Source organism: Castor canadensis, chromosome 3 (genome assembly GCF_047511655.1).
Source record: "Castor canadensis chromosome 3, mCasCan1.hap1v2, whole genome shotgun sequence".
NCBI lineage: Eukaryota > Metazoa > Chordata > Mammalia > Rodentia > Castoridae > Castor > Castor canadensis.
The window spans coordinates 160,055,272-160,077,334 of NC_133388.1; the positions used below are offsets into that span (position 1 = coordinate 160,055,272).

At 38.4% G+C, this 22,063-nt stretch overlaps 1 protein-coding gene across 4 annotated transcripts in view; it reads left to right on the forward strand.

Moving 5' to 3' along the window:
- Positions 1 to 20,310, forward strand: part of Osr2 (odd-skipped related transciption factor 2) — a 28,350-nt gene extending 8,040 nt beyond the window's left edge. The window contains exons 4-6 of one of the 4 annotated variants that reach the window (XR_012446366.1): positions 5 to 151; positions 1,158 to 1,248; positions 2,048 to 20,310. Coding sequence is in view for 2 of the 4 variants with exons in the window: in XM_074068905.1 (XP_073925006.1) it covers positions 5 to 184 (180 nt within the window). In the remaining 2 variants the exon portion in view is untranslated. Of the gene's footprint in view, positions 1 to 4 lie in introns of all 4 variants that reach the window. The other 3 variants (XR_012446365.1, XM_074068906.1, XM_074068905.1) reach the window with 3 other exon arrangements.
- The last annotated feature ends 1,753 nt before the right edge of the window (positions 20,311 to 22,063 follow it).

Genomic DNA, 22,063 nt, shown 5'->3' on the forward strand with positions numbered 1-22,063 from the left:
TCAGGGGACAAGTCTAAAATCCTACAGAAGAGTGCAGGAAGATACAGCCTTCAAGAAGATGGGAAAGAAGAGGAGGAAGGAGAAACTACTTAGCTATGTTTGCACACAATATTTCTTCCCAAGGGTGGAGATCATTTCTGCCAGAAAGAAGGTTAGGATTTCTCCACAAAGCAAAGTGAGTTAGCTCATTAGCCAGGTTTTGTCTCTGGGAAAATGTGAGAACTTCAGGTTACTCCATGTAGAAAATTCATGGTAATTATGCAATCACTTTTTGAGGCATTTCAACCTTTCCTGATTGGTGTCTGGGGAATATGACACTAGTACAATGACAATCCTGAAGTATAATGTAGGGTTTGAATGGAAGGTTTTGGAGAGAAATAAACAGTACTATTGTACAGAGAATAGAAGGGAAATGACTGAATTTAAAGAGGGCCAAGGCTGCCACAAATGGTTTAATTCTGAACAACAGGGCAAATTAGGCATTCTCAGAATTTTAAAAATTTTTGTATTTGTGTGGATATGGCATGTCTCACCTTCAGGGTATATCAAACAATGTGTTCTGTGTTTATATCTTAAGATCCTTCAGAAGGGTAGATGGGGACTTGAGGACTAGATTCAAAATTTCTCACCAGTGCCTTGTTCAATATAACTTACTAGGAGGCTTCAAAAAGAAGTCACTTCTGTCTCTCACTGGAGATCAATTAATTCTCTCCTAGAAAGTGTCTCCTCACCTGTCTGTGTGCCTTACCATCCCTGTATGAGGTCTTCACTAAGGAGAAGGTATAGGGATGGAGTGTGGAGTGCCTGTGTGTTCGTATTTAAAATAATTAAAGGGTTGTTTGTTTTCTTTGGTTTGTACAGAATTAACACAGTGACATCCCCTACCCCTACTCTCTTAAGATACTGCTTGCTTTGATATAGAATATTTGAATCCTTTAGGGATGGGTTACACATTGACTGTCCCTAGAACTCCCCTAATCCTGCAGGCTTTTACCACCTACTCAGACTCAAGTGTCACAGTTCCATTGCACAGGGTTCAGTGGAACTATCAAAGAATGACCCTTGCTTGCTTTCAAGCTGCAGGCATATTCTTGAGGTTCCCACCACAGGATGCATAAGTATATAACCAAAATGCTCTTTTTCTCCATTTATTTTAGTTGAAAAATTGAGAATCAGAAGTGAAAGCAGAAGGACAGAAGAAAATGTGAAGAAAGCAATTCCTCTTCCCATATAGATGCTGTTTCAAAAGTTAGTTAATTTATTTAGAGCTTATATCTTTTTTCATTTGTTTAATAAATGCTTATTATATGCTTTTTGGTAACAAACCCTGTGCCAGGTTCCACTGGTTTTTATTATGTTTCCACCTTGCTGTATCCAGTGGCACGTTTTAAAAATCTTGACTACTAAGGTGATTTAAAAATCTATGGTAGAGCTTAATGTAATAGTCCTTAAATCCAGTAATTGATCTAGGCCCAGAAAGGATCTAGCTTCTGTTCTAGAGACTCCATACATTCTTCATGATTTCAGGTGAACTTTAGCAGTGGATTCCTCTCCAATTCTGGATTTTGTTTTCTTTTTCTTTAGAATGTCTCAGTATAGAGGAAATGACTCTTGCATGAGCAAATTTATGAGACATCACAGGGACAATAATATCTTGTATCTTAGAATATTGATCTGCTAGGGGGGTTTCTGAGTTTTAGATTAGCCTGTGTTTTCCTTACATCCCCTGCCATAGTCAATTTATGAATCAAAACTCTTGGCAAGAGACCAGGAAGAGGGAATATTATAAGTAATAACCACAGTACCAATGAACTTCATGAATAACAGTTAAGAGTTACTCTATAAGTCATCATTTATGTATAAGCTTTTAAAAAATAATTTCTAAAAAAATGAACTATATTGTAATCAATTGTTTTGTAAAATTATGAATGTTGTGTTAAGTGATCCTACCGATACAACTCTTAAAATGTCAGTCATTGTAACACTAGAGCCTTATAACTGTAGTCATTAAAATGGCTGTTTTACACAGGTATATCCTTTTTTACAGGAGGAGACCTTTCTAAATCCTGATTTGGGGACAACTAAATATTTCTAAAATCAACAAATCTAGTCACAAATTATAAATAGGCCCAATAACCTCCAGTGATAAAACCAAGGTCAGTTACTGGAAATTTCTCCTGTTAATTTTTTAGACGTTAGCATAGATAAGAGATACCTCACTTAAGTAATGTTCAATCAGACTCTCCCGCTGCAACTTTATTCTGGGGGTGGGGGAGCCTACCCCTGGAAGGCACCTGGGAAGTAGTTACGGAACATAGTCAACATGGCTGATGACGCAATTAGATTAAACACTGTGTAGAAATGACAGCGACTTTTAATAAAAGCAGAATATTGGCACAGAGTTGCTTTTCTTATTACGAAATAATTTTAATATTACTGTAATGAGGAAAGAGAACCATGTAACACATTGCAAACAGAAGGGCCTTTGCATTTTGGAGGATTATTTGTGTTCACCTTTAGTGGTTTATTAGATTGAGACTATATTTCTCAATTCTTCCTCCTAAATTGTGACTTGTCATTGGTAACCACCACTGTTGACAGCAATAAGCAACAAAGGGAGTGGAGATTCAGAATGATTCAGCCTTGATGGCCTGAGGTATTTCAAGGTCATTTCTCTTTCTTTCTTTCTTTCTTTCTTTTTATTACTAATTGGAGTTTTCCCACTTCCCTACACAAATTACCTTAATATCTAAGATATCTATTCTTGAAACTATCCAAAGCAAAAACTGATAGTGAAAAACTGTAACTAACTTAAATAGCCTACAAAGAGAAGATTATTAAGTAAATTATGTCTGTTAGGTTGCTTTCTACTTCAAGAAACAGAAAACTCTAGGGGGCTTCAACAACAGGGGATTTATCTTCCCACATGACAAGAAGTCTCAAGGTAGGGTCTAGGGAATCATAATTCACTGTAGTAACAAAATCATTTAGGACCCAGTTCTTCCCACTTTTCTATTTGTCTGTCTTCAATGTGTGGACTAGGGCTCCCTTCATGGCCACAAGATGGCTGCACAAGCTCCAATCACCAGCCCCACTGTTTCCTTCTCACACACATTCCATAGGCAGAAAAAGGGATGATTTCTTCCTTGTTTCACTTTTTAAGAACTAAGAATCTCTTTCATAAATCCAACTTGTGGACCTGTCATTATATCTTATTGGGTAGAAGTAAGCCATTTGCCCCTTTCCGAGTCAATTACTAAAAAAGGAAAATAGTTATATCATGATTGACTAACACTACATAAAAATCCCTTTCTGTTAATGGAAATGGAGTCAGCCTTCCCTGAAGCCCATGACTACCTGAAAAGAAAAACCTGAGTTCTGTTAGCAGAGAAGTAGCTATTGTTGATATTAGGCAGATGTTAAAAATAAACTTTCCACTAATATCCACATGTTAGGAAATGCTATTAGATGCAGGATATTTAATGGCATATACAGAATTATCTCAGCTATATAAAACAAATGAAACCTTCTAAAAACTAAGAAACAAAGACTAGCAGAAAATATACCAAAATGTTACTAGCAAGTATTCATAAGTGGCAAATGAAGAGTTCAGTTTCCTTTTCCCTTTCTTATTTTTCAACTCTCCCACAATAAGCACGTTACTTTTTTAAAGGGAAAAAATGTAATGCACATTATTTAAAAAAATGTTTTAAAAAGTCTTAAGTCACTGAATATATTGACTTTCTCATCTTGATTTATTACCTCTGACCAGTCTTGGCTTGTCTTTTTTCACACACCCACACAAACCCTTATGCTGCTTCTAAACCATTCTTTTACTTGAGTTACATGTTTACTTTCTAGTTTCCTTTCCTTTCTTCCCTGATTTCCATTGCCGATCCCCCTTTCCTATTTTTTTTTCTTCTTCTCTAGATTTCTTTATCTTGGTGCTGTTTTCTCCCTTTTAAGAACCTCAATAGTTGTAGCTCAGGGTTCCTCAAGGTAGTTATTTCAGGGCCCTCCCTAACTCAGTGGGTGAATTGGAATTTCTGGTGATAAAGACTAAGGGCTCAGTCTTTTAAGCAAACACTTCAGGTAGTTCTTATATGTATTAGAGACAGAGAACTTCTGAGTTAGCCTTTGACACCACCATTCCCTTTATCTTATCCATCAGCCATTTACTATGTGCTTACCGTAATAAACATAAAACAAACCTCAGCCCACTTTTCTTTACTTATTTACTCACTGTCCTTGAAGTTGTCAAATTTTACTCTGCTTTGATTCTCACTTCTCTTCCATGGTCTGTCCCATTTACTTTTGTATTGTTGCTGTCCCAAATTTCATTTTTTTTTCTTTTCATATTAACAGACATTTTTGGCTTTGGTATTTTATTTCTTTGTTTTTACTTGTTGTCTTAATGCCCTCACTAACTTAAAGAGGCAGAAGAGGAAACAGACTGGAACAGTTGATTAAAATGAGACAATCACAGAGTAAAATATTTTTCTTTTCAATTTGTTAACCGAAATATTGTCAGCAAATGGTTTCTTACTTCAGCTTCTGTATGAAGAATATTAATTTGCTGTAGTAATGGTTTATGTATTGAGTTGTGAAATATATAATGGTTTTAAAATACAAGTTAAGCTTAACTGCTTTTTAGATTTTTTTTACATTAGCATCACACTAAAATTTCAGAGCAGGGGGTCATTTTGTGATAGAATCATGGAATTGTAGTCAGAAGATGGATTTAATTTGTTTCAAGCTCTCAAACTGTTTATGGATAAGACATTTAACCTCTCTGAGACTCATTTTCTAATCTGTTGTTTTTTGTTTGTTTGTTGGCAGTACTGGGGATTGAACTCAGAGCCTTGTACTTACCAAGCAGATACTCTAGCACTTGAGCCACTCTCCCAGCCTCAGTTTCTCATCTGTAAAAATAATTTACACTACACAATTTGTAATTTCCTCTCTAGTTTGTAAGATTTATGGTTCTCATTAAGGAATATAGAAGTACATTTTTAGGAAAGGTAACTGTTGACTTCACAAAAGCTAGAAAATAACAAGAAATCAGTTCTGACCCATAAAAACTGTAGGTCAATGAAAATAAGTTCAATCTCTACTCAGTTGTCATATAATTTGTTTTCTTAAAACTGTTGAAATTTTAGAGATTCTACAGAAGATTGAAAGTGATGATTTTCATACTGAAAGTAAATGTATTTATTTTTTCAGATGGCAAAAACAATCATACTTACTAGACAGAGAGAGAGAGAGAGAAGCTTAAACAGTATAGAAATATATAGAGTAAGCACTGGTCATCTCTTCCTACATTCTCCCGACTAATGAATCCTCTTACTTACACTCACCAGAGGTAGCTGCTATTAACATTTTAAAGTATATTTTATCAGATATTTGCTGTGGATAAGCAGATGTGTGTTCTTAAAACACACATACACACACACACACACACACACACACACACATACACCATACTATTTTGCAACTTTTCTTTTCCCTCCTCAACAGAAAAACAATATACCTGGGTTCAATTTTTCATGTCAGTACCCATAGATCTGCCTTTAATATAAGGTGGGCGGGACCAAATAAAACACCTTTAAACCTAAGGATTAATTCTTAGAATTTAACATAGAGAAGTAAGAAAATAATTCTGTTACTGAAATTATTAACAAAATGCCATCCTTAACTGACAGCCTTTAGTCCCTTATCTTCATGGAGGCAGCTGAGAGAGTAGAGTGCCTGAAGGGTTTTGAGAATTCTTCAAGGTATGTCATATTATGGTTCACATCAGTGCACATTGATATACCTCCCTGGCAAGAACTGAAAGATACAGTTCTTAAATCCCCTGGTGACCCATTATCCATGGATCATTGACAAGATAGAATGTAATAGCTCCTGTCTTTTTGACCAAGATAGACTTCCCAGTGAAACTGAACTGGTCATGCCCTACATCTTTTATACAAATAAGACAATTAATCTAAGAAAAAGAAATTGCATTAAGAAGATAGATAAAACAAGTGCTATCCTATCTTTTATTCTATTTTAGTTTGTATGGAGTAAGGAAACCATAACTGTTCACTTGCAGAGACTGAGAAACATTTCCCAGAACTTACTTCTAAATAGACCATCTGAAAGACAAGGCTGAATGAACTGCACAAGATCTGGCATTTGAAACATCATATTAAACTAAAAGACATTTTGCCTAGTTAAAGACAGCATTAAAACAATATGGATTAGACTTTAATATTTCCCATTGTCTTGATCGAAAAGTTCTGTGTTTCTCTGTCCTAAAAATTACTTCTTTTGTGAATTGGATTATAAAGAAGGGACTTATCAACAGGCTTCTGCAACATTTACATGCGGCATTGTATTTTTGCAACATCACATATTGACAGAATAATCTGTAAATATCACAATGTGGTGACAGGTCATAGCCACATTTTTATGTGCTTCTGATCTAGGTCCATCTGAAAGCTTCTCATCTTATGTTAATTTTCTTTACTTCTAAAAGGATTCTGCCTCATTTCTGTCTGTTTAGAGAAAGAAAAGGTGAGAAATAGAAAGATGATGCCTTATTAGCTTGATTAACTCTTCACTTCCTCCCAGACCTCCCACCAAAAAAAAAAAAAGAGAAGGAAAATGGGAATACTTTGACCAGCCATCTCAATAAGAATGTAAGCAAATGAATCAGATATTATGGCCTAGCTTAGTGAAGCTGAAGAGATCTATCCCTCCAGCCTAGCATGTCCACTAGAGAAACTCAGGCACATCTTCAGAAAGAGACATGAATAAGAACATTTTCATACACCACACAACTCTCTCTCTCTCTCTCTCTCTCTCTCTCTCTCTCTCTCTCTCTCACATACACACACACACACACATTTGGGTGCTGGGGATTGAGGCAAATGCTCCATAACTGAGCTAGCTATAGCCCCAGGCTCTGCTGTTGTTTTTTAATACAGTAAAATTCAAATGAACTTAAATCATTACTAACAGGAGAGTGGCTAAATAAATCATGAATATTCACATAATGGAACATCATATAGTAGCTAAATAACCAGATCAGCACTACATGTATGAAGAACTTAATGTTGTATGGAAAAAAAGCAAGTTGTGGGATGTGAAGTATGTATCATTTGTAGCTTGAAGACATGTTTTATAGTTTATATAAATATAGTGAAAGCTTTCTTGGAAATAAAGAACACCAAAGTCTAGATAGGGCTTACTTTTGAGGAGAAAGAGGAAAGAAATTAGAAGCTAGTATACTTCAAGGGGGACTTCAATTGTATTCATGATATTTTACTTTTTAAAGAGATATTTGAAGCAAATACAAAAACTAAAATGACAAAACTGAATGGTAGATGTAGGAGTGTTTACTATATTAGTCTATGTGCTTTTCTATATTTTCTATATGTTTGGAGATGTTCATAATATACTTTTTTTGCAGTGCTGGGGATCATATCCAGGGCTGACCATACCCAGGCTACCACTGGGCTATATTCCTTGCCCATGAACATTTTTTTCAAAAAAGAATCAGATATTTGAGCTGCAAAGGACTCTAGGAAATGTCTAGTACTGGGCATTTAACGAGCAACTACTAAGTGATGTCAGGATGTCTGGATGCACCAGAGAGACAAGGTCTCCACAACTTTGGAGCAGGGGATTTAATTTTATTTGAGGGCAAGGAAATTGAGGAGCAGAAAATTTGAGTTATTTTTCCCAAGGTGCAAGCCTTATCTTCTCTGTCTTTTCACATACTTCTGTTTCACTGTGGGCACTCTCTTACTTAATATTATTCTATTGATGATGTTAGGCACAAGCATTCAGAGTCTCCCTTGATTTGTTGCCACCTCTATTTAAGTTATAAGCCATAAAGTACACATTTCTCAAATGCTAAAACCTAACTAAGTAGCAGCAGAGTTATTGGAGTACCTTGAACATGGCATCAGATTTACACAATCCTCTTATTAATTACATCAACATTATCCTCATGTCATGAAGAAAGAGATGAATGGGGGAGTAGCAGTGGGGCAGAGTAAATTGCCTAACACTCTGTAGGTAATAAGAGTGAGATTCTGGATCAGAATTCAGAACTCTGACTAATCTAACACAAAATCTTGAGTACCTTTCTTTCTGATATTCCTTTTCAAGTTAATGTATGTAACTCACTTCCACAGTCCTATAATGCCAACACTACTCTTTTGAAAATTGTAAGCAAAATGCCCTTAACACTAATATCTTGTAGGGTAAATTGAGTATTTTTTCACTTTCAAAATTGTAAATTCAGTGGTAAAAATGTTTAGCGTAAGTTTTTGTGTTCATCTATGTGTGCAAAACTCTTCCTTCCAGATGGTCACAAAGAATGTTGAGGAAAATCGTTTCCCAGACTGAAACTGTTCCATTTAGAGCTCTGAAGAGAGAGTTCAGGTGAGCTTTCACTCAGAGTTGGCAAGTAAAGGGAGCAGAAGAACAAAATGATTACGGTGAGCTAATCCACTTAGATGGTGTTATGACATCCATTCTTACAAAATTCTAGCATTCATAAAAATTCTACTAAAGTAACTATCTTCATTTCTATTAAAATTATTTTTTTACCACTATGAGATCTGAAAGTGATCATTCCAGTTTCTTTTTTCCTGATTTCATTGGAAAAGAAATGGTCACTTGTGAAAATAACGTCCTTACAGGTAAAAATTATTCTGGGCAGAATTTAAATTTCAAACTTCAGGATGTAGTAGTGTGGTCTAACTGTCACTCCCAGGAAATCATCTGCATGTTTTACCTCTGTGCACCACATACTTCCCCACAAAGCTGATTATAGGTTTGTGTTTTAAGTGGTTGATATCAACTGGTACAGGAACACTCCAGAATTACTGATTATGTTCATTTTCCAATGAATTTCTTCTTCCCTTGGTTGATGTTAGAAGCTTGCCTTCTCAGGACTTCTTCAGTGTCCTTATTAAGAACATCTGTAAAGAGCATCAGAATGAAGTGTTGAATTTCACCCATTTGGATTTCATTAAAGTGTCTATAGTTGTCAAGCATTTAGAAAGTCAAGACACTAAGAGTTTGGGGTTTGACCCAAAGGAAATTGGTCCTCATTTTAAGGCTAAACAGGAGGAATAACAGCCAAAGTTTTTTTGAGAATAGGAGATTTTAAAAAAATCATTCCTTTCAGATATATGCCCCTTAAGAGTGAAAACTTAAACAGTCATACATTCTAATAGTAAGTTTTCCATCTTGCCAAAACAAAGTGTGGGTTTATTTGCAGAGGTTCATAACCCAGAGTTCATGGACCTTGCTGGGTCCATAGGCTGACTGTAGAGAGTCTATAAACTCTGTGTGTCACATGCATATATACACGTGTTTGGTGTTTTTTTTTTTTTCTGGAAAGTGGAAGCTGTAGCTTTCATCAGATTTTCAGAGACATATGTGATTCAAAAAATACTAAGAAATGTTGGTTATTTTATTTACTTATGTATTTTTAAATTTTCAAAATATCTGAGTAAGTTTTAAAATTCTCTTTGTTAAGAATATACAATTTATATGCAAAGTATATAAAAATTTAAAGTGCCACTAAAGTATACTTATTTTTAAATGTTAACAAATGACCAGAATATTGGTAATCTCCATTATGAAATTAAATTTATCTATATACGCACTCTGATCTAACTAAGTTTAACAAAAATAATCTGACTGTTATTTGTAATAAATAACATAAAGACTAATTTGATTAAAAAGTGAAAATATTTTGTAGTGATACAAAGTGATAAAAAAAGAAACCAAAGCATCTTAATTTTTTCCCATTACCTTGAGCAGTAATAAGTTTTCTATTTGGTCAATTAATTATGCTTTAAATAGTACAATGGCATGAATTAATTTATTCTGTGATCCTAATCCACTCTGAGTAAAAACAGTAATTTCACTTGGTAAAGAATCATACATAAAATAAGTTCTGATGGAACTGGATATTTTCAAATTTCGTGACACTTAAAATGGATACCGAGAAGTTTTTATCATCATTACACTAATTCTAGTTCCAGTTACACTTGGGACATTTGGTAACTTTGAAGAGGTCATATTTTAAATTCCAGTACAACATTTCTTCCCTGCATGCATTTTTTAAAAAGTGTTTTGACTTTTTATATATTGAACTAACGACATTTTTTTCAATGTGGCTTTCCTGATGAATAATCCCTTTAGACTAAAATCAAAACACAGAATACAAAAACACAGCATGGATCTTTGATTAATAGACTATTTGTCAACCATCTTTGTTTTGTAGCACAGGCATGTGTACAGGTTACTTTTCCCCTGTTGAGCTAGACTTCAGACGTCAGTGTATTTTGTTTTATCTTGCTCCTTGTATATAAAGCCTTCCTTGGGCACCTTCTTGAATTACCTATCCTCCCAGACAGAACTTAGCTTATTATATGTGAACCTGGCTTATTTCCAAATTAACTTGGCTAGTCTCTTAATCTTTCCCATCCTCTCTCAAAAGCCCTGATTTACCCTCTTGATATTCACCAAACCAAACTTAGTATCCAGGCTTCACACTCCCCACCCTATACATACACTGTATGTCATCAACTTTTCTTTTTTCATTTTTAGTGGGCTGGAGTTTGAACTTAGGACTTCAGGCTTGCAAAGCAGGCACTCTACCTCTTCAGCCGTACTTCTAGTCTATTTTGCTCTGGTTATTTTGGGGATGGGGATCTCACGAATTATTTGTCCAGGCTGTCTCGAACTTCAATCTTCCTGATATCAGTTTCCCAAGTAGTTAAGATTAGAGGCATGAGCCACCTAACTTTTATTTATTTTTTTATGTTATTTTTCAGGTGCCTTTATTTTTTCCTCAATTGCCCTTCTCTCTATCTTTGCCCCAAAATATTTTCTTCTTTCTAGTATGTTCTTAAAAACATAGCTAAATGTAGGCCAGGCGTGGTGGCTCATGTCTATAATCCCAGCTACTCAGGAGGCTTACAGTTCGAGGCCAGCCAGGGCAAAAAGTTAGGAAGACCCCCATCTCAATCAATAAGCTGGGTGTGCTGGTTTGCACCTGTGATCCCAGCTACATGGGAGGCGTAAGTAGGAGGATTGTGGTCTGAGGCCTGCCTAGACAAAAACAAAAGATCTACCTGAAAACTATTTAAAGTAAAAAGGGCTGGAGGTATGGCTCAAGTGGTAGAGTGCCTATCTAGCAAGCTCAAGGCCCTGAGTTCAAAACCCCATACCACTGAAAAAAAAGCACTTAAATTTCACTAGTATTTAAATTTCAACATGGACTCTTAACTATTAAATAGTTTGTTTTACAGTTAAGGCTTTTTCTGTTCTCTGATATTGAGTTTCTCTCTATTTAAATAAGATTAAGAGTTAGTAAAAGTTATGGTATAGGAATACTATCTCAATAAAGCTACTATGAAAACAGGAAAAAGGAATAATTTATGTAAAAACATTTATCCCTAAATATTTATCTTTATTATAGTTATTATTACGAGCACTAGTTAGCCTTGCCAATTCTTTGAAACCTTCATATGAACCAATAATTTAAGCTCCTCTAACTCACTGTCCTGGGACATTTATCAAATTATGTGAAAGCTTTTTGAGGGGGCAGCACTGGGGTTTGAAGTCAGAGCCTCATGCTTGCCAGGCAGGCACTGTATGTGAAAGCTTTTTGCATAGCGGCTGGCATGTAAGAGATGTCCAATAAGTGTTAAAAACAACACAACGATACAGGTAAAGTAGAATTGATGGAGTCAAGACCCCCTCCCCCACACAGAGGACAGTATTTAAAGACTAAAACAATTTATGCTATGACTAAAACAGTATTTAATTTAAGGTTTAAATTTTTTCTTTCTTTCTTCTTTTTTTTTTTTTTTTTTTTTTTGCAGTACTGGAGTTTGAACTCAGTTTGAACTGGAGTTTGAACTTCCCGTTTGCTAGGCAGGCACTGTACTGCTGGAGGTTTTTTTTTTTTTTGCTCTGGTTATTTTGGAGATAGGGACTCACCTTTTTGCCCAGACTATTCTGAATCATGGCCCTTGTATTTTATGCTTTCTACTGTATCTGGGATGACAGAAGTACACCACCATGCCCAGATTTTTTTTCGTTGAGATGGTGGTCTCACAACCTATTTTTTGTTTTTTTGACTGGGTGGCCTGGAACTGTGATCCTTCCAATCTCAGCCTTCCAAGTAACAAGGATGAGCTATCGGTGCCCTGCAAAAGTTTTATTCATTGATATCAGAAATAACATGTGCTGCTGCATAAGTAACAGGGTTAGAAAACATCAGATTAAAAATTCAGTTTTCAGTTCCATGACAATTGGTCTTGTGGAATAAGAGACACAGTCAGCTTCCTTCTTATTATGAGAATCTCTTAATTCTGGTACCAAGGAGCATTTATTCCAATGTAATTCTTCCTTTTGGATAGAGAAAGCAACTTTTTAATTGTCTGCTAAAAATACATGGTAGTGGATATGTGTTCAAATTATTTCATTAGTCAGGCATGGAAACAGATGCCTGTAATCCTAGTTCAAGGCTAGCATGGGCTATATAGGGAGACCTTGTCTCAAAAAAGAAAAAATGTTCCATTGCTCAGGAGGCTTTTTGGTTGTTGTTGTTTTTGTTTTTTTTTCTTTTCTACATTTCAACTCTATCTCCCTCTTAGGTATTCAGAACAAATGAATAAGGAAACATTACTTACCAAAGAAGGTGAGATCCAGAGCTGATGGCTTACTGGCTTGCTAGTAGCATCTTTTCAGAGTTGTGATCTTTATTATGTTTCAACAACAGCAGCATCTCTGGATTGGAAGGAACTTTAGAAATGTCTTTCTTCACACAGTATTACTAACAGGAGGAGCACTTACTAGTTTGTGAAGCTCTAGGTACCATTGTTGGACAACTTTGAATGTTAGAAAAGGCATGTGGCATTCAGTCAAAATCTTCCTTGGTATACTTTCCAATGGTTGGTTGCAATCTTGCTCTCTTTCTCTAAACCACAAAGGAGAATTCCTTTTACATGAACAGATGAGATGTTTGCGTTGAACTCTGTAAAATGTTTAAAATCATTAGGGAATGGTGTCCCTAATCAGTTCCTCCAAAAAAATACATTGCTTATTCTTTCTTTAGATTCTAGACTAAGAAGTTTTCATCTCTTTCATTCAAATATACCAGTGAATTTAGCAAATTTTCAGTCTTCCTAGGAAATGTGCCAGCAATCCAATGGACAACATTAGCATACCTTATGAGAGGAGAGAGAAGGCATTAGAAGCTCATGGTTTTATCTCCTCCTTTGGTGGTATGGTTGGAAGAAGGATTAACGGCTTTGAGCTGAGCCCTTGCTGGGTATGATCTCTTAAATCTCTGGCCCAGATTAACTGAATGGTCTTAACATTGAACATATAGGTTGTCAAGAGCACTTGTGTCGCCCTGCTTTGCCTAATAACTAATCTGATCACAACCTCCTCCACCCTTAATGAGGAAGTGCCAATGTCCTCTCTTGCGAGTTCTAACATGCTATGTTCCCATCTTGACTCAAGAGGGCCTGGATTACATGATAGTGTCTCAAGTTGGCAAAGGCCACAGCTTCTTTATTTAAAAAAGAGGAAGAGAAGAAAAAGAAAGGAAAAAAGAAATCATTACAGGTCATGCAGCAGGACTCTTACACCTGGCTGGTGCTGGTTTGGCACATCCTCATCTCTTTATTCATCCAAATAATAACTTCAAAAAAAGTAAGAATGAAAATCAGTCACCCAGGTACCAACCCTGAGATAATGTGTATCAGCTTTGATCACATGTTCTGAAGTTTGGGGAAATGAATTATTATAAACTGAGTGTCATCCTCAGCTCTTCCCTGGAAACACTTTTCTTAAATGTTGCTTTTGATCATATTTTTAAGACATAATTAAGGATTCCTTTTCCTGAGTCATGTTTTTTCTCTTGAGCTAAAACCTTATGGAAGCAATCCAATGGAATTAAACAGCTGTGATTCCACTCACAGGAGCTCTTGGTAATGATTAAGGTTGCCTGGACAAAAGAATATAGAATAGGTGTTTGCCTAGAGGGTGTGTCAATGAGGGGAAGTGTACTCTATCTTTCTACACCTTGGGTCCTACAAGGAACCCTAGAGTATATCTATAACTAGGAAATTCCTTTGATTGAGCTTATACTTTTTCCTATAATTTTCATTTTTGATAAGCCATTCAGCAACTATTTGAGTATTTCCATATGTTAGCCACTGTACAAATACATTTGCGAGACAAATAAGGAAAAAGAAACACATGAATAAGGAAATAATTACACGTGCAGGTATCTGATGGCTTCTATGGTAGTATGTAGATGCTTCCTCCGTCGGTGAAGGAGTAAGGGCAGAGTAAAGGAGCACTCACTGGAGGAGGTGAATGTTAAATAATCGATGATGAGAGAGCTTCGCTTGACTTTCTCCAGCAGAAGCAGCTACCCTGGTAATGATTAGAGAGTAGCAGCTAACAGTTGCTTTCCTTAAAGCATAACCCATGACACAAAGTCTTAGACACAGTGAGAAAAAGGATTTTGTCATCAAATACACCTGAAACTTCACAATGTACGTTAACAACTAATGTCTCTGAGAAGTCTGGTAGAAAAGAGACCTGATTAACAAAATATAGCCTAACACTTCCCATATTGCCCTGACCATAACACTTCTTCATTTTGGGGACGATACCTTTTGCTATCCTAACAGATGCTATTAAAATTCCTAACCTACAGAGGATAATTTCACATGAAAAATAGGTGCTATGGGTCAATGAGATAAACTCTAACATCACATTTCAGCTTTTCCATGTTTCACAGGTAGCTATCACTAAAAACGCTGGCTAATGGAGATGCTTTTTAGAACTAGCAATATAGGTCATGACCTCTGGATTCTGTTGCTTACTGAAGCTCTGTGCCCAACTTTGAAAAACCTGTATAGTCAAGAACAAATTTAGAATTTTTAAATCTGTTGAAATCACCATAAGAAGGGGACTGTGATAGAAAGGAGAAAAATAGAGGGGATGAACCAATTTGGATTGTGATACATATATACATGGAAATGTCACAATGAAACACCCTGTATCTTAAACAAATAAAAATGTCATTTTTTAACAAAAGCAGAACAAGAAGGCAAAATAGGTCCTGTCTGGAAGTTGAGTATCAGTGGGGAAGGGGGATGAGAAAAGGAAGTTAAGAGGGTAGGTATGGCGGAAATATTCTGTGCACATGTATGAAAATGGAAAAATGAGATCTGTTGAAACTGTTCCGTGAATGGGGGAGGGGGGATAAAGGAGAATGATGCAGAGGGTGAATTCAACTATGATAAATTGTAAGAAATTCTGTAAGTGTCACAATGTACCCCCAGTACAATAATAATATAAAGAAAGTATAAAAACCAAAAACAGCAACAACAAAAAACCCTGTAGAATAGCCTCACCTTAGAGGTGAGTGGATGGAGGCCCTAGGCTAGAATATGTCTCTACATTCCTTGAAACAAGTATGAAGAAAAAAATTAAAGAACTGCCATTGTGAATTGTACTGAAGCCATGATCAAAAGTCTCTATACCTTGAAATACCTAATCATATTAGGGGATTAAAAACACATGAGTGAACAATAACCAATAATTTATTCATTTCTGTACCCAGTTAGGCTTTTTGATAACATATTGTGGGTTTTTTCCTTGATTATACTGACACAGTCTTTCTCTTACCTCCAGTCTGGTAGGTTCCTTTGGCTACAATGTCTTCTCGTACTTGGACTTTTATCAGCTTCTTGCTTTATCCAAATTCACTTTCCACAGTGATTTTTTTAGTAGAAGACCTAAGGGTCAGCAAACACTAGTAAGAGCTCAGTTTCTCTTCTGTTAGGAATAATGAAGTGCAGTGAATATTGGGTTTGTGGTGGGTTCTAAAGACCCTCCTATGGAGAATACTATTGAGTACCTCCTATTGAGATACCAGAGCAAGACCACACCCTTAGAGGCGGATATGACTTTTTCGGAAGTATACATTCCTCTTATCTTGGACTTAAATGAGAATTCCTGACTTCTTCTGGGACATATTCTTTCTGGGCTATCGGAATCTTTGAAAATGCTTCCTGATGGTATGGGAAAGATCGCTTTTCTCAGGGGTTAGGAAGAAAGGTGGTATACCTATGGGGAATCCTAAGACTGAAGTGATAGACTTTCAGATTATCTAGCTTTATTTTATGTTGCTGTAAGTGTTCATTCTCATCTGGCTATGCCTAAATCTTTAGTAAAGGCTTAACATTATACTTTGTCCCGGCCTAGGTCTTAGTTGTACACTAAGAACCTCAGATATGGGTCTGGTGTAGTGGTGCATGCCCATATGCCCAGCTATGTAGGGGCAAGGGTAAAAGAATTGTGATTGGGCAATAAGTATGAGACCCTATCTGAAAAATAACTAAGGAAAAAAAGATTAGGGGCATGATTCAAGTGTGTAGCATTTGCCTAGCAAGCATGAGATTGAGTTCAAAACTCTAATATTGCCAAAAAAAAATTAGAGCCCATATTTGGACCAAAAAGTTAAAGAAGAGATAAGAGCATTTAAGTTAGCATAGTGATATGTGGACCTAGCAATCTGTCTTTAGGATATATAACAAAAGGAAGAGAAATCACCACCTGGTAAAGATATCTGCGCTCCCATGTTCGTTGTAGTATTATTGGAGCTGGCAGTGTAGCTCAGTGGTGGCATACATTGCCTAGGCCCTGGGTTTGAGTCCCTAGTGCTGCAAACAATATAAAAATCATTGTAGTGTTATTCACTATAGATAAGAGATGATAACAATATAGGCAAATTGATAAAGAAACTGTGATATCTAGACAGATAGATAGATAATGGAATATTATTCCACCTTAAAAAAGATTTCTGTCATTTTGCTACAGTGAACAGACCTATTGGACATTATGCCCAAACAACAAGTTATATGCCTCAAATATACACAATAAAATTTATTGTAAAAACACAGTCACATGTGGTTATGGTCACTACGAAGGCTAATGACTACCAGCTGTGTTCTCTGTGACAGACATGTTACATATGCTACTTTATCTGATTTTCACAACACTCTTCAGAGGTAGATTCCATCAATCTCATTTTGCATATGAGGAAACTGAGACTCAGAGAAGTCAAGTTTTTGCATACATCCCATCACTATTGGGAGATGGGATTTGAACTAGCTTTCGTCTGACTCCAGAGGCTGCACATACTGTAGCCAACTTACTTAACTTTCCAGAATTTAAGTTTTTCCATTTGAAAACATCTACCTTCCAGGGTCGCTAAATTCTAGGGTAGGGAGAACTTGATGGATAATTTATATGAAGATGATGGAAGGGGTACAGCTCTGGGGAACAGCACATGCTTAGCATGTTCGAACCCTAAGCTGAATCTTCAGCATGGGGTGGGAGGCAGTGGCTGGTCCACTGACTAGAAGATAATAGGTATCCCCCAAATGGCACTTGTCCTTATGTTTCCTTCTGCCTTTATGATCATTCCTTCTTAATGTCCTTCAAATGTTCCTCTTCCTCTGATCACCCATTAAATTGGTGTTCCCTAAATTTGTTTTTTAACATTCTTCTTGAATGACTTCATCTCATCCCAGGGTTTTGGCTACTGAACTTTTAGCCAGATTACTGTTGATTCCAGCCCCATTGTCCATTCATCTATCCTCCTCACTTTATGGCACATAGACACACCAAACTGTGTAGGTTCCAAACTGAGTATATTATTCTTCTGTCCCAATCCCAGATTCTCTCCCAGTAAGTGGCATAATTGAATCTCCAGTGTCCTAAACCAGAAGCCCAGGGAGCCTTCTTTGCTCTTCATTCTCACTCATTCCTCACACTCAATTAGTCATCAGGTTCTCTCAAGTCTCCCTTTTTATTATCTCTTGTATCAGCCCCTCCCTCTCTGTCCTCTCAGCTTCATTTCCACAGCTACTATCTCTGCCTAAGGTCAGACTCTCATCACTTCTATCAGGCATGACTGCAATAGTCTTCTAACTGGTTTTCCTACAATCTACTCAACCTTTCTACCTGCCCTCAAAATTACTGTCAACATGATCTTTCAAAAAAGCAAACCATACCATGCATTTTCCACTGAAAATCTTTCAATAACTTCCCATAGCTTTCAGGATAAAGTTCAAATTCAGAACACAAAGCCCTTTAAGTTATAGTCCCTTCTTGCGGCTTTAGCTGAATCCCTCTTCTACTTTATTTTTCACTTGCTTCTGCCTTAAAGAATTACTGGAACTTCTCCAGAGAAAGCTATTTCTAGCCTTGGACCATGCCACATCTCCCAGGATACCCACCCATCTCTCCCTGCAACTGCCTCCTTTCAACTCTTTCCTTAATGCTCAGCTCAAGGGCCATTCTTTTGGAGAGCTCTTCCTTGATCCTGACTCTGGTGTTTCTCCTTAATGCTCCCATGTCACTAATGTATGACTATGTAACAGCCTTTTTCATACTACCTATTTCTCTCACCAGTTTGTAAATTCGACACCAAAGTTTATTCTATATAGTGTTCCCAGCACCAAGTGCTAGCTCATAACAGATGGCAGACTTCTGGTTAATAAGAGAGTGAATTCAGGAATAAGAGTTGTTTGGTTCTTTTTCATTTGTTTGTTTTTACCTTTGGCTATGTCATGTGTAAACCTAAGAAGTGAAGTGGAAGGCAGGGCTTTGAGTTATGGTGGCACCATTGCTAGAAAATGCTTAAATCCTGTCCTTTCTTCTCCACTTTACCTATGGCCAAGTTCCACCACTCACACTAGAAGCATTAACACAAGTGCTTTTAGATGCACTGGAAGAAACATTTAAGACCCAGCATATTCCATTTGGAAGTCTAGGGAAATAAGATAGTGTGATTTTGATCTACTAAATGAATACACATTCTGCCCTTTACAAACTTGAGCTTGTGTTCCTACATAAACTTGAACCAGAGGCTGAGGTCTAGAGGGCTGTTTGATTTTACTTGCAGTGAGGAAACTCATTTGTTCCATTAATTGATCATTTTATTCTCTTAAAAGAGTGATCTTTTCAACTTTTTCCATTTTCCAGACTTCTCTGAATGTTTTCTCCTATTTAAGCTATTTCTTACATTTTCTCTGGATGTTAGAGTTAAAAGGAGATCAGAAAAGCAAAACCAATGAATTCAAAAATTTATCAAAAATTTTAAAAAGACTTCTTGTTGGGGAGAGTCTCTGAGTTGGGAAAGACTTCAGAAATCATACAGCTTACCCAACAACTTTATTTACTATTGGACGAAATGAAGAGAAAGAGGCTACTGACTTGCCTAAAACAATTTAAACAACTGAAAAGCAAGAGCTGTATATTGGCCCCAAATTCCCCCAAGTTCCAGTACTTGCTATCTCTATTTCAGTGGAGAATCTGCTAATGCCCATAGTTAATACACTGCCTATGCAAACTTGTATAATAATATATATTATATACAGTTTTTTAAAACACATGAGGTTTACACAATAACCAGTGCAGGAAACTGGGCAATTGGTCGACGCTCAGGGCTCAGGACTCCCACGTGGCTCTCTGTCTTTCGACCTTGGGAGAGTAAAGGTTGCCAAGGCACCTTATAGCCTATGTTCCTCCCTGGCCTTTTTTCAAAGAACCAATTGACGCCTAGAGGGAAAGTCAGAGCAGTCTGCAGGGGCAGCAGGTGGCCTGAACAACCTGGAAGCGCACCCTTCTGTGCCTGGAGCGAGGCAGCTTCCAGAAGCTGGCTAGCGGGAGTCCTCTGCCAAAGCTGGGTTCACGCTCAGGGCTCAATGTCAGTTCACAGCTTTGCAGCCGTGGCCTTGTAGCCACAGATAAGAGGCTGGGACCCGGCTTTGCACGTGTAACTGATGAACAATCAGCCACCCTGCTCGTGTGTGTTGGGGGGTAGCGCGAGGTCATTTTGCGAACCCCGTTTCCTGTCCCTAGATGCTCACGGCCCCGCACGCGGCTGGTAAAAGGCAACCCAGTCCTGTCTTTGAACTTCAGGAATGGACTGCCTTGCCTTACAACTAATACATGGAGGGCCTTCGACTTGACTCATGATAGAAGATCTTGTGGAGACGCTTTTGCGAGTTTGATATTTATGCAACACCTCTTGTACACCAGAAACTGGCTTTGCACTGTGGGTAGGGAAAAAAAAAAAAGGGCGAAATCAGCCTTCTATCTGGGGACAGCTTATGTCCATGTAAGAAATCATTAGGCTGGAAGATGGTGAGCCCGCAAACAGATTTAAGTAGAGAGCGCCGGGATGCAGGCGGACCACAGCAAGAGAGCCGGCTGGGGCACGGGGCGGGGGATGCGGAGGGGAGAGAAAGGGGGGGGAATGGATGAGGTTGGAGGAATTCAAAGGGCAACAGTAGAGGAGGTGGAGGGGGAGGCAAGGAAAGAGTGGGGTGGGTTATGGACACCGAGAGGAGAGACTGGGGTGCAGGGAGGTGGGCAGGGGGAAAGCAGGCCATCCTCTGGTGATCGCTGGCGTCCATCAGAATAGCCTGGCAAACCCGCACATGCGCTGGGGAAGAGCCTGTCCGCCTGGCCCAGCGAAGGCCGACGGCGTGACCAGCCCTCGCGGGGTCCGCGGCCCCAGGACCTCCCTGGAGTCCCTTCCTCCCTCGACGGCCACGTCCCCGCGGGATAGCCGGACAGCCTGCGGTCTTGCCAGGGATAGGAAGGAGGACCCAGGCTGGTCTGTTTTAGGGTTGGTGATTGCAGTGGGGGGGCGAGGGGGTCTCAAAGGCGGCACAACGGGCAGCAGTGCCCCTGGAAGCGGTGGGCGTCGGGCGGAGGAAGGGCCCTCGCGGGGCGCGCGCGGGAGGCGGTGCCCAGGGCCCTGCACGGACACCGCGGGCGCCCTCGGTCAGGAGCCTGGCGGTGGCGCAGCTGAGTCCACCGCGCCCGAGACGGAGCGAACTGGCGCACACGGGACTTTAGGGTCCGGCTCGCCCTCCCAGGGAAGCCAGCCGCTGGACCACGCGGCGGGGCGAGGACGAGGCCGTCCGCGTCTTCCTGCCTCGACGGGCAGGTCCAGCTGCCCGCCTGGAGGAGGCGCGGACGGCGGCGCCCCGGGCGTCCGGAGGACCTTCCCGCGCCTTCGGGACCGGCAGGAGGCGCTGCGCGGACGGGTTACAAAAGAAGAAAAGGACATCAGGGCAGAGGGTTTATGTCCTGCCACAGGACACTTCACCACAGTGGAGTGACCCCACTCAGACCTCGGGCCTTGGGGTCTTCACCTCCTCTCTCCCGCCTGTACAATGCTCTTGCGTGTGCGTGTGTGTGTGTGGGACTTGTCGCATGAAATGTCATAAAAGATTGAAAAGTAGAAACTGAAATGGTCAGATTTGCTGATTTAGCATTTTTGAAAGACACTTGTAAGGCAGAAATTCTAATTCTTGACTATCAATAAGGGACCCTCTTATTATTGCCATTCTCTGAAGATCCTAAAGCTATTTATTGATCAATACAGTTTTATAAGACCAACTCTCAAAAGGTTTAGTTCTACTTCTTTTATTGAAATAAAGGTTTATACAAGAAAGGTGAAGTAATTCCAGTATATAACTGAAATTCCAGTATATTTATTATGATAAATGCTTAGGATGGTCTTTGTCAAACTATTAAAAATACATGACTTGATCCATTGTGGCCTATAAATCATTATTGAATCCTCCTTGATTAGAACAATTATGCAAAAATGTAATACTTAAGTGTAGGGTCAAATCATACCACTAAAGGAAAAAATCTGAAAACTCTGATCAGAAATCACAAGAAATCCATGACCCTACATATGGCCAGTTTAGACTCTAGAATTCTGTATAAATGGCAGAGCTATGAAGGAATTACATGGACCTGCCTCAATCTTGTGTGGTCTCCGCTGCAGAGAGAAGGGCCTCCTGGTAGAAGCTGCCAGGATTCGACTATGGCTTTCAGAAGTGATTTTTGTTGCTTTAGAAAATTATATAGCGTTGATTATAAATCACTAAAATACATGGAATATAAAGACACCTTGTATTTTCTC